The sequence below is a fragment of the Kickxella alabastrina genome (assembly GCF_025024165.1).
Source record: "Kickxella alabastrina strain RSA 675 chromosome Unknown BX661scaffold_70, whole genome shotgun sequence".
Classification (NCBI taxonomy): Eukaryota; Fungi; Kickxellomycota; class Kickxellomycetes; order Kickxellales; family Kickxellaceae; genus Kickxella; species Kickxella alabastrina.
Genome location: NW_026251541.1, coordinates 1 through 15840, shown reverse-complemented (window position 1 = coordinate 15840; position 15840 = coordinate 1). Strand labels below are relative to the sequence as shown.

Here is a 15840-nt window from a genome sequence, read left to right as displayed (position 1 = left end):
TCCACCTACTTTTCGCACCTACGTGTTCCATTCCAGGGGCCTGGCGAGCAAATGGAAATAAAAGTGCACAAGACGAAATAGAAACATACACAAAGAAACTTTTTTAAAAAGTAATTTAAAGACAGGTCGGAGCGACCCTCTCCGTCTTTTTATTTGTTTGTTTGTTTTTCACATCATTCCCCTGTCTTCAAATATATATTTCCAAAAACTTTTTTATTTTGCTCATTTGCTGTATTTTCTTGTCATCTTGCATCATTCAGCGCTGCAATTTCACAACAAGAACAAGAAATAAAAAAGATACAAAGGAGGGAGAATTCACCACTTTTCCCACGCAAACTAGCCTCGTCCTAACCAGCTAACAATGGCATTCACAAAGCCCGTCCGGAAGAAGCGCAATTTCAAAAGCCTCAGCTTGGCAGTTTCCGAGGATCCCGTGCCTGGAGTGGGCGCGCTGCCGGCAGGAGCGGCAACTGCAGAGGCCGCAGTATTGGCATCGGGAGGAGGTAGCCGGCCGCCGCCGCTCATGGGAAACATCAGTGCACCTCTGGGATTCAATCTGGCCAACGGAACCGTCCACGAGTCAGTCTGCCCCTTGGAGCTCGGCGTGGAGCTGCGGCTGGATCTGCGCGAGGAGGACCTGCTTATCGGCAAGCCCATGGGCGAGGGCTCCGGCGGCACAGTGGTCAAGGCGACGCACAGGCCGACGCAGACCCCCATGGCACTGAAATTCATCAGGGCCGACTTTAATATCCGCCAACAGATCCTCAAGGAACTGCAGATTCTTCACGAGTGCAACTCGCCGTACATCGTTGCCTTCTACGGCGCATACCCAAAGGACAACGGAGTGCAGGTGTGCCTGGAGTACATGGATCTGAAATCATTTGACTGGATTTACCGCAAGAATGGACCGATCCCCGTCCCTGTTATTGGCCGGGTGACATTCTCGGTCCTGCAGGGCCTCAAGTACCTGTACGAGGACCTCCGCGTCATGCACCGGGACATCAAGCCGTCGAACATCCTTTTCAACTCTTTGGGATTCATCAAGCTCTGCGACTTTGGAATTTCCAAAGAGATGGTCAGTTCGATCGCCAACACGTTTGTCGGCACAGCCTCTTACATGTCGCCCGAGCGGATGAATGGCGGCAGCTACACTGTCAAGTCAGACATCTGGTCTCTTGGCCTGACTCTTATGGAGCTCGCCCTGGGCAGGTATCCACTCAAGGGCGAGGGCGAGTCCATGTCAATTTTTGAGATGCTTAGCTACATTACCACTGAGACCTTGCCCGCGCTGTCGCAGGACGACTTCCCCCCGGGTCTGTGCGATCTAGTCTCCAAGTGCTTGATCAAGGACCCGGCTCTCCGCCCGACCCTCAAAGACCTGCTTGCTCACCCCTACACGCACGAATGCTCGATGGCCCAGGTCAACATTGAGCAGTGGGCCCAGTCCCTCGAGACGAGTGAGTTTTAGAAAATAATTTGTTTTTTTCGCTTATTTTTTGTTTGCCATCATTTTCTTTTACATGTCTCGTTTCAATGCTCCTCGAGTTGGATACAATTAAAACATTTCCATTAAATTAGCAGTAATATTGTGCAGAACAGGCCTTTGAGAAGGTACCGTCGCGTCTCATTTGCAGTTGCTCAACTACGAATAGACCCGAAAGAACGCATGCACGAACTCGTGTGAAAATTATACAGTGCTTGCAATCGTCAAGCTATATTTTATTCCTACGTCGACGAGAATTGCGAGCAGCTTAGCTCAAAAATCGCCGACAACGCTATTGTTAAAAGCCTGTCAAGGGGATATTTGGGGGGCGCTCGATACTCTTGAACCGCGTGGTCTACCTCCCGACTTTTCGTGGACCTGTTTTAGAAGTGGTCGCACCACTAGTAGCATTGGTATTTTACGACTGAAAAAGCTGCGCATTGAGTTTGCTGAATTTAAAGATTCAGGACACGGCCCTAGAAACATTGGCGATAAGCGCAGTCACAATTACCAGATAAATTTTTTCATCCTTAAGCACCTGCATCTCGAGTCGTCCTATCCGGACACACTGGGTTTTGACACGGCTGTTTTCCCCCGCACATATGCCCAAGTTTGGGCTCAGAACTACTTTTGAGGTGTTTCAGTCGTTTTGCTGGCATAATTTCGAGGGATCTGGCAATTGCATTGTCAAAATCAACTACAATTATGATAAAGAAAAAGTCTTGTAGAACCTCGGCATGCCCTCTGGCTTCAAGCTGGCCAACAAGTTGTTTGGTTGCACACGCATTGACCGCTGAGCAGAGCCGGACCTCGATTTTATCAAGCTAAAGCTTGACGCAAACATAATCAACTGGATCAACCCCACTTTTTTAAAATTTACAAATACAATTGACATTGGCACCACATTAGTGCTCCTTCCTCGCCTACCCGCTTTTACATATTTAGCAGCGCGTCAGATTACAGAAAACAAGGACTCATACGACTTCAACATGCTTGATCTGGACGAGCACTTTAAACCCGATGTGCCGAGAAAGGCACCCCTGTCCACTTCCCTGAGATCAATTTGTTTTGCTTTTTATGAGCCCATTATACAAACATGCCGACATCTATATACCGCCAAAGAAAGCTATTTCGGGCCTTATACTGCGTGTACCATCGCTGGTTAAATTGGAAACACAGGCAAAGCATGCTTTGGGTATTTTGGATATGGTTGAAAGTTGTGTCAAGTATCCACATTTTGCACGTGTGTATTATTGCTGAATAGTCAGTTCTAGAGTTAAATTATATGCGAGATATATAGAATCCATCTTACCACAAATAATATTTGATTATTTTATCCAAATGCAATACAATATAATATAATTTACAAAGTTGTACTCTATATTCAAAATAAATTCAAATGTATATTCTAGTGCTCGCAATAGTTAAACTTGGGCATAAACATTTCTCCGGCCAATTCATTATGTGATGTTCTCTCCTCCATCAACTCGAGTCTCTGTTTCTTTGCCTCATCCAATGAGATGGGAAAATCCACATTTTTCAGTATTTCGTCCTTAACCAGCAAGGGCAACCCATGCAAAGGGCCAATGCTCATGACCTCCTCTTTCCACCACTCTTGCTGCTGCGGCGGGACAATCTCGGTCGAAGGAATTCTTGTGGTCGGATCAATAAAGAAAAAAGCGAATATCTTGCGACACCCGCTTCTCTTGGGATCCTTGAGCTGGAATCCCTCGACGCGATGCTGGTACATGTTGGGAAACACCACGCATCTGCCCCTCTTTGCCTCCACGCAACCGATTTCCTGAATCAAGGAGACATGGATATCGTTGGTATCATCAACGTTTTCATATATGCCATAGGCCAGGTTAAGTCCTCGCTCGTCGCCTTGTTCATAATCAAGCTCCTCGTCAACCATTTCGCGGAACGCCAAATTGCTCTCGGTAATGTTGTCCACGTCGTAGTAGTGCAGACCCGTAGCGATAATGCGCTCGTTGGCCAGTGCCTCAACATGCCACGCGCCGCCCTCGTAGACGGGGTTCTCAGGAGTCAGAATGATGTTGGACATCTTGACGATAGCCTGAAGCCGCCTGCCTTTCAGATTATAAGGCACAGCAGGACGATCAGGCCACTGGAATGGCTCGGGCTGCGGCTCAATAAAAGGCCTGGTCTCCTGCCACAAATCGTATTTCTCATCATAATCCTCTGCATCGTAGTCCTTGGGCTCATCAGAATCATCAAACCAGGCGTATGGAGCCGGAACAACGCGCTGCTCGCGGCGGTGCGCCAGGTCGGTGACAACTTGTTCGAGAACAGGAACAAACTTTGAGAAAATGTTGCCAATAACAGGGTAGAACGCGGCGTACTTTAGCGGATGCAGGTTGTTGATGTAGGATTCCACGGTGACATGGCCGTCCTGGTGGACCTGGAACTCGGACGGCAGCCAGCAAAACCTTTTCGACGAAGCAAATGTTGAAAAAGGAGGCACGTAAAAAGTGTCTTCACCGCTGTCTACATCCGACGCATTTTCCTTATACGTGCGATTGACCTCCACTTCCCATTCCTTGATATCCTTTGGATATCTGCCAAATGATTTTACATGCAGCGCTGCCACAGGCGACTCGATCTTCTTATCCACAAAGCCTGATCGCCCGTATATCAGCGGAAATAGCGACGGATGAATGAGGTTGCGCACCACGCTCTCACTTCCGGGATGCCAGTCCTCGGGCCCGCTCTCCAGAACTGCAACCCACTTTCTGAGCGCCTGCTCTGTCTCATCGTCAATCAAGGTGTCCGAAATCCACACTTGCTCAACAGCGCTCAGGAATATTCCAGAGTCGGGCACGTGGAGGGAGGCGTAGTATGCCAGTTCGGCAAAAACGTAGTCGACTTCCTTTTCGGTGAGTCCCTGGGAGTACGCCTCAGCAGCCCAGCGGCTGCGGATGGTTGCGTCAGTCATCTTGGTGATCCAGCCAGGCTTGGAGCGGAGGGCACCGCTGGTGTGGCGGATGCGCTGCTCGGACTTGGTGTTGAGCTTTTCAGAATGCGTATTGTAGATTGGGCCGGGCGGGTAGACCTTGCGAATGATCTGGTCAAAAGTGAGGCCCTCTAAAGAAGAGGAATTGTCTTCAGCACCAAACATGCTCTAAAATGGCTTGGATGTAAGCAGAAAATGAGATGGAAATAATAAGCAGATAACTAAAGTGAAAAGGATAAAGAGAAAATGGGCAAAAGACTGGGCAATTTATATACAATTGAAGCAGACAATTTTCTTCCAAGCTCTGGCTGCGGAAATAAAATTCGAGCCCGTGTGAGGACAAACAAAAATGTAATCATGTGGGAATCAATTTTCCACTTTTTCCTTTTTAACGGCAATCCAAAATATTGTTTTGTTGTCGCAATTGTTGAGATTGTTGGCAAACAGTTATTTTTTCTTGGCTTAAAATTTTTAACGTTACAATTTGAGCATTTCATTTTGAACAGACTCCAACATAATAATTAGTTAATGGATTTAGTAAACTAAAGGTGCTGGCACAGACAATAAAAATTAATGATTTTCCGCTGGCTACCAAAAAAATAATATCGCTATGCGCAAAACAAGTATGCTGTTATGATACTTGCATAGTAAAACACAATTCAAATCATGTGGTAAAAAATTAATTTAAGTTAGTGTTAGGACCAATAAATTTGTTTATTTAAAATCAATAGAATAATTAAATATAGTCGCTTTAAGTACCGGCTGGTATAAATGTCATTATTTAGACTAACAGCCAAGTCTGTTATTTTTTTAAATAAAATTTAAATATACGCGTATCATAAAATTATGTGCGGGACGTGGGCAGTGTTAAATGGAAATTAAGTGCTTTTTATTAGCTCTATCTAAATTAAAACAAGTGCTGGCTCTGCTTTATGTAGAAATCTATTTGCTTTTACCTTTACCTGTGCATATGTCACATTGATTTTTGCTTAAATAAATTAGATTTTTGTTAATATACTGTAATGTAATCCTTCAGCAGCAATATCAGCACGTAGTAATCTGTGTGGTAATTGTGAAAATTGGTATTTTCATTGCAGTTTATTTAATCTAGCATTCACCTATTGTTTGTAGCAGTCAATAGTTATTTAGCAAATAATATTTTTGTTCACGCCATTTTGCTTTCAATTTTCAATTCTATTTCAGTCGTAATAAAACAATCGATTAGTATTCCAAAGTAAATATTTGGCCTTTTTTGCGCTTTACAGAGCTTATCTATCAATGAAAAAATACCTTAAAGTAAACATGCGATAGAAGTCGGTATTTTTCCTGCTCCAGTTATAAAAATCACGATTCCACAGGGAATTTTATCCTCTTTTGCATCCAAAACACCCTATCAAATTATAATTTTCTAAAAAAAATATACTACCAGAAAGAAAAGCACTGAATTTTTTGCACTTTGTTTTAACACGGTAGCAGCAGGTCCATTTACTGAAATTAAGTGGGGCTAACTGAGAATATTTGGTGTTTTGTTTGTTTTTTTTCGATATAATTTTAGAGAAAAATGGCAAGCTCAACAGCACTATACTTTCCAAAAGGAAAAGCCTTTCTATAATTTTTTAATCGAATCCAAACCTCTCATACCAGCAAAAAAATGAGTTAGTAAAAAAGAACACGGCACCTGTCCAATCAATAAAAATAAAAATAGAATCAGCAGCGGGCACGACCAATAAGCACACAGATACTGTCCGGTTGTATGCTTGCTTCTATTATTGGAACTTACTAATTGTTTCCCAAGACTTCCATTTTTGCCTCTCCCCAAAAATGAAATCGTCAGCGTTTTTTACAGGTTGGAGTGAAATCATGCTAATCTATCAGTATTACCTCACGCACTTTTTATTTTCCAAATACATTCTAGACATTGAACTTCTGGAGAGACTGAAGCTCTCAGGTTCAAATAAATTGATTTATATTTCCTATCCATCTTTTATTCTTAAATTTTTGTAAACAACATACCTTTTCTGCGTTCATTTCATTAATTTTGACCAAATTGTATTTCCATATTTCCTAAAGAATAAGAATATCATTCTAATCAATGTCACCGATCCTGTTCAATCGTCCGCGTATCCTGGTACTGCTCATAGCTCTGGGAATTATTGCAATCAGTTTAATTGTCACATCGGACCACCACAATTACTGGGGCGCACTCGAAGGATGGGTACCCCCAGAGAAACCTCATCGTAGCCCACACTACCCACACCGCCAGCCAATCGAAGACCAAATGCTGCTTGACCGCCTGGCAATCATATTGCCAATTAACAACAACACAGACTTGCAGTTCTACCGCAACACTTGGTTCGGTGACTACCTGTACCCAGTGTGCGACTGGGAGGAGCCAGGGTGCAAGATAGTGTGCAACAAGACTTCAACATACCGCACGCTAGATGAAAAGACGCTTTGTTTTTCAAGGGCCATCAAGTCGTATGATAATATAGTTTTTTATCAAGCTTGACAATGATTTGTTTGTCGACAAGGGGTACATACTCGATTTGATGAGAAACAACACAGGATCCGACCACCCTGTATACATTAGCCACCACACCAGATTGGGCGACAAGGGTAATCCAGATACACTAAATCGTGTGTTATATGGGAATGGCAAATTCTACATGTTCAACCAAAATCTCGTCAAGTGCTTGGATACAGAATTCAAGTACCATAGTCCGAGAAACGAGGACTTTGTATTTGGCGGCATGGTCAATTCTGGGTGCGGTGAGAAAAACGTGTATTATATTCAAGAGGATGATAATTTTATCTGGCATAAGCGGTATACTCACAAGAACAAGGTCATTAATTTGGGATATATCAAAAACCATTAATCGCTTTGTGCTAGTTTGATATTGCATAAAATGAATATATATTTTGCAATTGTTAATAGTTTATCTAATTCAATTTTGTTATTTTAACAATACGTCAATCCTTGCACTATATTTATGTTGAAGAATTAATATTTTTATAATAAAATTATCAGCAGGATTAACTGGGTCAATCTCAATTGTCTAGCGTTTTTCACGCCAACTGACATTGAAACAATTGTCACGCTTCTCCCTCAGCTGTCGTCGCTTAAGGTTTTGGCGGTCGTGTCTCTCAAGGGCAAAAAAAACAGCGTACGATTTTGGTCTGCCCGATCTGCACGAGGACCTTCAATTATATGTGCCGACTGTAGCCCCGCTATCCACTTCAGTAGTATTATTTCAGCTTGAGTGTGGCGAGAGGTATCATAGTTGCGGGTCGCTTCAGGGTGCGGTTTTGGGCCTTATACTGCATATACCCTCACTGTCCGCTCTGAAAATGCCGTTTGGGTTGGAGTAGCGGGCCAAGATGTTAAAGGAACCATATGGTGCCAAGTACCCGCATCTGGACAGCATAATGTTAATGTATTCCACTATAATCTACAAGTATTTTGTTGATTAAATGAACGACATAAAATATGTGGACATGTAGTATTTCTATCTACTTGTTTTTTACAATTTTTGAATTGAAATATTATTATCAAAAATGCCCACTATCTATTTAATGTTTGTTGGCCATTGCTTTCACGCTACCCAAATATATGCATTTGTTTTGCGCGCCGTGTGCCGCATGCCGTCATTTTCATTTTTTGTGTCGTAAAAAAATTGATTGTGCGAGTTTTCCGCAGTAAACCTTAAACACTTATTATGCCAGGCATGAAAAATGCATCGCCATCAAAATGAGTATTAGTAAAATTAATTGTGGTTGCAGCTGAAAAATAACAATACATTTTTATTATTGTTATTACTTATTCAATGATTGGTCACATTGCAATTAACATTTTAAAAAAAACACGTAATTGCAATTACAATCAATCTGTTATTCGCGTGCAAATAACACGTTTATCAGTGCGTTTACTTTATTGACTCAATATTATACTTTTATTTTGCTATTACATATTTTTTATATAAAAGGCAATGTATTCTAATTTGACAGGCGCAGACGCTCTTCTCCATCTATACATTTCCATTTTTAATTTCCAACACAGCCAACACAACCCATCCACAAACATCTATTCTTTGCTATAAAGCTATTTTCCACCATTGTTTTTGCCGTGACTGCTGTCACTGTTGCGATGGCCATTTTAACGGAAAGAGAAATAAATGAATTCAATTATTTCAGCCCCCTTTATGCATCCAGCAACAAGCAGTTTAAAGATATAGTTCCTCTTCTTTTTGTATTTGCGTATGATGTGAGATTGGGCCCTTTTTGGGACTACTTATCGCGAGATGTAGCCTTGAAAAGAGTTGAGCGTATAGAGGAATATATTAGCAGAAAAAATAACACACCCGAATTTAAGCAGGGCGGGGCCTATTACCTCCCGTTCGAATATCTAAAGGAGGCGGTCAGTATTTTCAGACAGATGTTACCAAAGAATGAGATTAAAAAGTCTGACCCGGAATTCTTCTTCCAGCGATCCCTATTAAAGTAGTAAGATAGTCGTTTTCCGAGCTGTGTCTATTCTAACAGCTATTTTATTGTTTTTTTTGATTCAGCATGTAGCTTCTCCATATAGCCAATAAATAAACAATATTAAACTCAAGCTGGTAATAATACACAGGCTGTAGGCCGAATCCCACTCGAAATATTTTCTTTTAATACGTTTCTTACCAAATTCTTTGAATAAACGCTTCGACAGTTGCCTTTCTAGCTGTTTGTTGTACTTTGTAGTTGTCTGTGCATATTCAGGCTATATACAATGCTGGTCACGGATTTCTCCCTTTTTTGGGTTTCAAACGTTTTCTCATTTAATTGGCAAAAACACTGGCAGAGCCACCAGAAGTGGCACAAGAAGTGGCACCGACGCCAGACACAGCACCTGCAGTGACAACGGCAATGGTACCACCACTGCCTCTGGCCCTCAAACAGCTGCCAATGACCTAGTCCACGACAGTCACCACCATTCTCCAGGCGGTGAATGTGGCAGTGGATAGGAAAGACAGTCGACATTATAAGAATGGCTGGCGCATCACCAATACAAGTGACTCCATCCGTTGTTCCTTTGCATTAAAGATGCTCCTCCACTCACTGCCTGTAGAGAAAAAACAGCGGAAATAGTACCCCAACGCATACCCTAAACCAGAGATGGGCCTATTCGGGCCATTGAGACACAGGGCCGCATGTTCATGTGTCCATGATGAGAGCGCGGAATTCTGACACAGGATGACTTTTACTGGGATCTTTGGAACCCAGCCGCAGATCTCGCAGCTGAGATGGTCAACAGACTCCAGTTGTATCCAGGACTGAGGGTTTACATATTGAAAGAACTCAAAAAGCGTGTGAATGCCCACTACCAGGATAAGAAGCTGGACCTGGATATGAGACGCGGCTGGAAGGAGTTAACAGAGAACAGGTACACAATGCTGGTCAAGAAACTCCAAGGGCAGTATGCAAAACAAGCAACGGTGTTTGTAAATGAAATCATATATAAACAGCACAACTGGTACAAGAGGTGGTGCGACCTACAGATCGAACAGGAAATGAAGAGATCTTTGACGCCTGAGGAACACCGATTGTTGATGAGAACTTTAATCTCAACAAACATCCTAGCTACCAAATCTGTGACAAGAAAAAGATGACAGCATGCCAAAGTGGCCGCGGACGACAGCAATGAGGACGGCAGATATGCACACTAACTATCTTGGCCACGATTGATGCTTTAGTTGGCAGATCGGGTGCTCGGGTTTAATTTTACTAATACCCTGGCAGACCGTTGAAATGTGAACCGTTCTATGAACGGAAAATAAATAATACAATACTATGTATTTAATAAGATGTATACTATGAGTGCTATTCACTGGAAATGTAAGAGAGAGCAACTATGATATATGTATCACCGTATGACTAAAAAAATAAGCAATGTGGTGTGTGGTGCCCAACACACATTTCAAGCCACTATCTTCCCTTTTCAAGAATCAAGGTCGCCCTCATGGCCACTATACACATTTCTGTTATTGCTGGCTGACATCAAGGAACACCATGATGCTTACAGCGCTGCCCACACAGCGCTGCCCCCTTTTTCAGTTAAGTAATTTTTAAGACTTGAATATATCGATTTAGACCCACATTTTTATAGAGCACGACATGGTGTAATCATGCCTGGCTGCATCCAACTCAGGTATGATCAACATTTTTTTGACACAGTAACTTGGTGCAAATCTTATTATAAAAAAAAACTACATAGCGACTTGTTCATAGTAATTCCCTTGCATTGGGTGGTGGCGCTGCCGATTTAGCCATTGAGGGGACATTGGTTCTGCTGTTCAAATTTGGGGGATTGCATTGTGCGTGGTAATTGAGACGGCTGTCATGGACTAGAGTGTTGCAAAACGTAAGCGTTGCAGTGAAATATTTTTTGTCCGGATCAACCTGGAACCGCTGGCATGGCACCCGTTGTCTAGCGGCCCTTAAATGTGTGAACAGCCTTGAGATGTGAGATATAGTAGTGAAAGTCTTGTGCGATGCGGCTCATTACTGGGGATTTCTAAGTGACTAAACATGGTGTCCGCTGTTAGGTTGATATTGTCCATTGAAAGCTTGCCGTGGGCACGGTATATATCCTAGACTGCTAGACCGTCTCCGGCAGATTAACAATAATAATAAAAGCTGGCTGATCAATCTATTCCAATCAACTAATAGGAACTAATCACTTGCATTGATTTAATCATGATTCAATATGGCATTGTAATGATTAATCCTTACTTATTAAATTATTTTAATTTATTTACAAATACCTCAGCGCTTTGAGCTCGCCATTTTTATTAAATATATAATCCCGAACCAGACTATCCTCATTTAACATATTGAAATAATGTTTTTTATTATCAGTTTTATACTCATTTAATACAATTGATTTATATGACCTGCTTTGTGATGAACTACTGCATCTTAATTCTTCAATAGACTTGGGTATTTTATTGTAAACTTCTTTCTTCCAATATTTATCCATAACCATACGAACTTTTTTAAAAGTTGTATTATTATCGATCTTCATATGTTTTTCAATACGTAAATCTAATTCCTGTATGTAGTAGTGTATAGTTATTTTTTGACCAAATAATTTATACTTAATTTTACCTGAACATTCAGAGGATGAATACTGGTCAGTTATCTGTGCATCCATTACCAATTGTTTGTGCTGCTTGTTTATAAATTGAGTTGCTTTGGATAATTCTGGTGCCATTTTCCCAATAAAATGTTTATTTAAAAAATGATGGGTAAATAATAATAAATTTGAACAAATTTAAGCTACTAGTAAAGTGTGTATTAAATTATTTTAGGTTGGAATGAAAATAATTAAAAAAGACAAGGATTAAAATGTGGGGGTGGGAGGGTGCATTTTATATACCAATTTAAACTTTGTTTTCAAACCAAACCATTATTTTGGTGTAGATTGCATCCCTTTCCGCAAAGCTTTTTTTACTTTTTTATTTGCATTTTTACAATGTCTGTCACGTTTTCCTTTATATTATTTTTAGAATACCCACTAAATTTTTTACTTTAATGATGTTGTTATAGTAAGAGGGGGGTGTGAGGAGCACTAGTTGTCTAGTGTTAAAAGTTAGGGGTGATTTTATAAAAGGGTTTATTACTGATGTTTCTAAAGTACTACTAGGGGCCAGCCTCATCTTATATGTGCCCTATCGCCTTTGTTGTGCACATTATCAATTGTGCGCTCCGTTGGTGAGAACTGGATCTTCTGTGAGCAGACCGGTATTTTGGCAAGTCAATGTTGTGGTTTTCGTGCGTGTACGCTCATGCGTGTGCATTTCAGAATGGGGAGCATGTTTGGGCATCAGTGTAATGCCTCCCTAATTTAAGCCTGTGTTATCCAATTAGCGTCCTATCGATCAGCACGCAGGTGGAAACCTGTTTCGCGATTCTTGACCTCAACATCCACTTCCATATCTTCAGTCTGCGCAACAACCCACTAAATTTTTATTTTAATGATGTCTTGTATAAAGCAAATTCCATTGTTTCCAAACAGAAAAAAGAATTAATTAGAATTTTCGATGCTACGACTATGATATTGTTGCCTTGATACAGATTTAAATAATTAATTAAATTCCTGATCATGACATAGCTTTTTATGTTTTCTTATTCACAAACAGGTTTTCTTTTTTTAAAGGTTTTCATTCTTCTGTGGCAATAAAGTTACAAAATAAGAGGTTACAGTAAATTTTGTTGCACAGCCCGAGGATATGGAAGTGGATGTCGAGGTTGAGAATCGTAAAACAGGTTTCCATCTGCATGCCAATTAATAGAGTACTAATTGGATTATGTAGGTGTAAATTAGGGAGGCACCATAATGATACCCAGACATACTCCCTATTTTCCAATGCACACGCATGAGTGCACACATACGAAAACCACAACATTTACATGCCAAGATACCGGTCTGCTTGCAGAAGAACCAGTTCTCGCCAACGGAGTGCACAACTGGCAATGTGCACAACAAAGGTGATGAGGCACATATATAAGACGAGGCTGGCCCTAGTTCTACTTTTGATTCCCTTGATAATAAAAACTATAACAAAAACCAAACATACCTTTAACAGTAAAAAAACTAGTGCTCCCCTCAAATCACAACAATTTTATTTACACATTGCGTGATAAATAACGCCATTATTAGTTGAAATAACTTAGTTAAATATATATAACCAATTTGTTTCAATGCACTTGTAATATATCCAGTCCGCCTTGAAAATAGTTTTTAAAATAAAAAAATGTAAACTATACGTATATAACATTTTCAACGATAAATATAAAAAGTAATACTTAATTACAAATTTTGAAACGTTTCTCTTTATTTTTCATTCTTCCTTATATGCTCTAAAACGGGGTTTAAAGAACAATTTTTTTACTAAATGAAACCGATTATTTTCGCACTTTTATTTTCACCCATCCAAGCGCTCAGCTACATCGACCACCGTGCACTACGCACAAGTTTCCCAGGGTCCTCCAAGGAATTCCCCAAGCTCCAATCCCTCCTAGTGAAATCCACAGAAGCACAACTCGACCGTGCGTATTATTTCTTTCCAAAATTCTCGTCGAGGAATGGACTTGAGGGCATTGGAGGAAATTAAGATTTATATGGTGGGTGTGCAGAGAGATACGGAGGTGAAAAGCGGGAATGAATTCTACTTGCATTTTATGGATTTGAAGGAAGCTATGGCTTTGTATGTGGAGATGAGGCCGTGGGGAATTGGCGAGTTTTTTGGGTGGTCTTGAGCATACATTTATTTTTTTAGTATAATGTTTTATAGTGTTTTTAAATATAGATAGTTTATTTACTTAAGCGAAGGGATCAAAGTCACCGAGATCGGATGATTTGCCGCCAGCATGTTTCTGTTGCTGCTGAAGCAGTTGCTTTTGGTTCTGGCTCTGGTTCTGGCTCTGGTATGTCTGGCCAAACGACAGTGCTGATAGTGGAGCCATCAAAGTAGATGGTGCAGGACTGACCGAGTTCACCAGAGGCTTATTATTGGAGGACAATGATGAAGGTGGTGGTGGTGGCGGGAGTTTGAGTAAATTTGTCGTTGTTGATGATGCCGTTTGAGGTGATATTTTCATCGCACCGAGTTTCCCGCTGGGTTTGTGCACAGACACCATTGTGTGGCGTGTTGATTGCAAGACCATCGGCTTCAAAGGCTGCGACTGCAAAGGCTGCGACTGCAAAGGCTGCGACTGCAAAGGCTGCGACTGCAAAGGCTGCGACTGCAAAGGCTGCGGCAACGGTTGTGCCAATGGTTGCGGTGAGCCAACAGCAGATGTTGCAGCAAACCCCACCGGCCATTTAATTTCATCGTCGTCCTCCTCATTATGGTCCCAATCAACCGACATTCTCTGAAACGGGTTCGCCAATCCACCGCCCCCTTTAACTCCACTCCTTCCAGCACTACCCGCCCGAACCTCCTTTCGGATTCTCTCCTCCAACAATCCGGCCACCTCACACAGCACCTTTACCTGGCCTTCATCCATTTCCGTCTCCACAGCCAACGCCCACACCTCACCCAACACCGATCTAGCCACCGCCCTCGTGTCCAAATACTCCGTGTTTAATCCCAATGTGCGGTACATTTCAACCAGGGCCATGACCACATCTGGCTCCCTGGTCTTGGTCTTGAGCAGCATTGGGAGCACCCTTTCCTTGATCAGGGCGCGGGGGAGATGCGGGAGGAGCAGGTGGATGCATTGTAGGGCCTGGGTTTTTTGCGCAAGCATGGTAGCGCGAGTATACGTCAGCTGCAGTGGAGGGAGAAGGGCGAGTAGGTGGGCGGGCGGCAAAGAGGGGGCGAGTTGGGGGATGGTGCGGAGAAGCGCGGTGCGTACGGGGTCGGCTTGGTTGGCGAGTGAGGCGCGCAAAAGTGGGTGCATTTCAGAGCCACCTTGCTGCTTCTGGTTTTTGTGCTGCTTGGAGGAGGTTTGGGTGAGCCGGATGATCAGCGGTAGATTCTCCACCAGCACTGCTTGGGCTTCGGGCGGAATCCCTGGCAGCACATACAGTGGCTCCAGGGCTTTGTCCAGGGCGGCGGCCATTTCTTCCGAGTCAGCATCCTGCGGCTTCTGGTTTTCTGGGAAAACAAGGCCCTGGGCCGTGGCGAACACCGCAGGCAGCGTGTATGGCAGCAGCGGGTGGTCGTTCAGATGGGCGAGCAACAGCGGCAGGATTCTGCGCCTAGTCCTCGGCGAAAACCCCGGCAAAGCCCTAGGAAAGGCGCGCAAAAAGGTGAGTTTCTGGTCGACTGGCTGCGTCGCCAAGGCGTCCAAGTACTGCAGCGTGGCGACAGCCGTTGAGGTGAAGTACGCGGTGTGCCGGAATTCCTCGAGGCAGATGCGGGTGGCCGGGGTGGGCGACAGCAGCGACTGGGTGGCTGGCTGGAGGGCGGGCGGAAGGAGGGCGGGCAGCCGCTGGGTCAGTTTCGCGAGCATCGTTGGGTATGATTCGGGCGAAAGCGCGGTGGCAGTGGGGCGGAGGGGAGAGACGCCCTGCGCGTGCAGTGCGTAGACGAGGCAGCCGAGCGAGAAGAGGTCTGCGGAGGGCGTTATTGGGTGGGTGTCAGGGGCCAGGATGTATTCGGGGGCGGTGAACTCCAATTCCCGCTGGGTGTGCTCCGGCCAGTGCTGGTGCCAGACAAGCCGCTGGTCCTGGCTCTGGTCCTGACTCTGGTGCTGGTTCTGGTGCTGCTGCTGCTGGGCGGCTGTGGCCGCGCGGTGGGCGAAGCCGAGCCCGGCCAGCTTCCAGTCGCCCTGCGAGCCGACCAGGACGCATTCGGGCGTCAGGTTGCCGTGCACCAGGCCGGCCTCATGCAGA

The 15840-nt window shown here is 43.4% G+C and overlaps 1 protein-coding gene across 1 annotated transcript; it reads left to right on the top strand.

The window, feature by feature from the left end:
• The first annotated feature begins 9547 nt into the window (after window positions 1–9547).
• Window positions 9548–10230, top strand: BX661DRAFT_92721 (uncharacterized protein). The gene has a single exon (XM_051539597.1). The coding sequence runs from the start codon at window positions 9740–9742 to the stop codon at window positions 10103–10105; it is 366 nt and encodes a 121-aa protein (XP_051388500.1). The 5' UTR covers window positions 9548–9739; the 3' UTR covers window positions 10106–10230.
• The last annotated feature ends 5610 nt before the right edge of the window (window positions 10231–15840 follow it).

Coding starts and splice junctions, on each gene's coding strand:
- BX661DRAFT_92721 (XM_051539597.1), top strand. CDS start 9,740: ATGGTCAACAGACTCCAGTTGTATCCAGGACTGAGGGTTTACATATTG.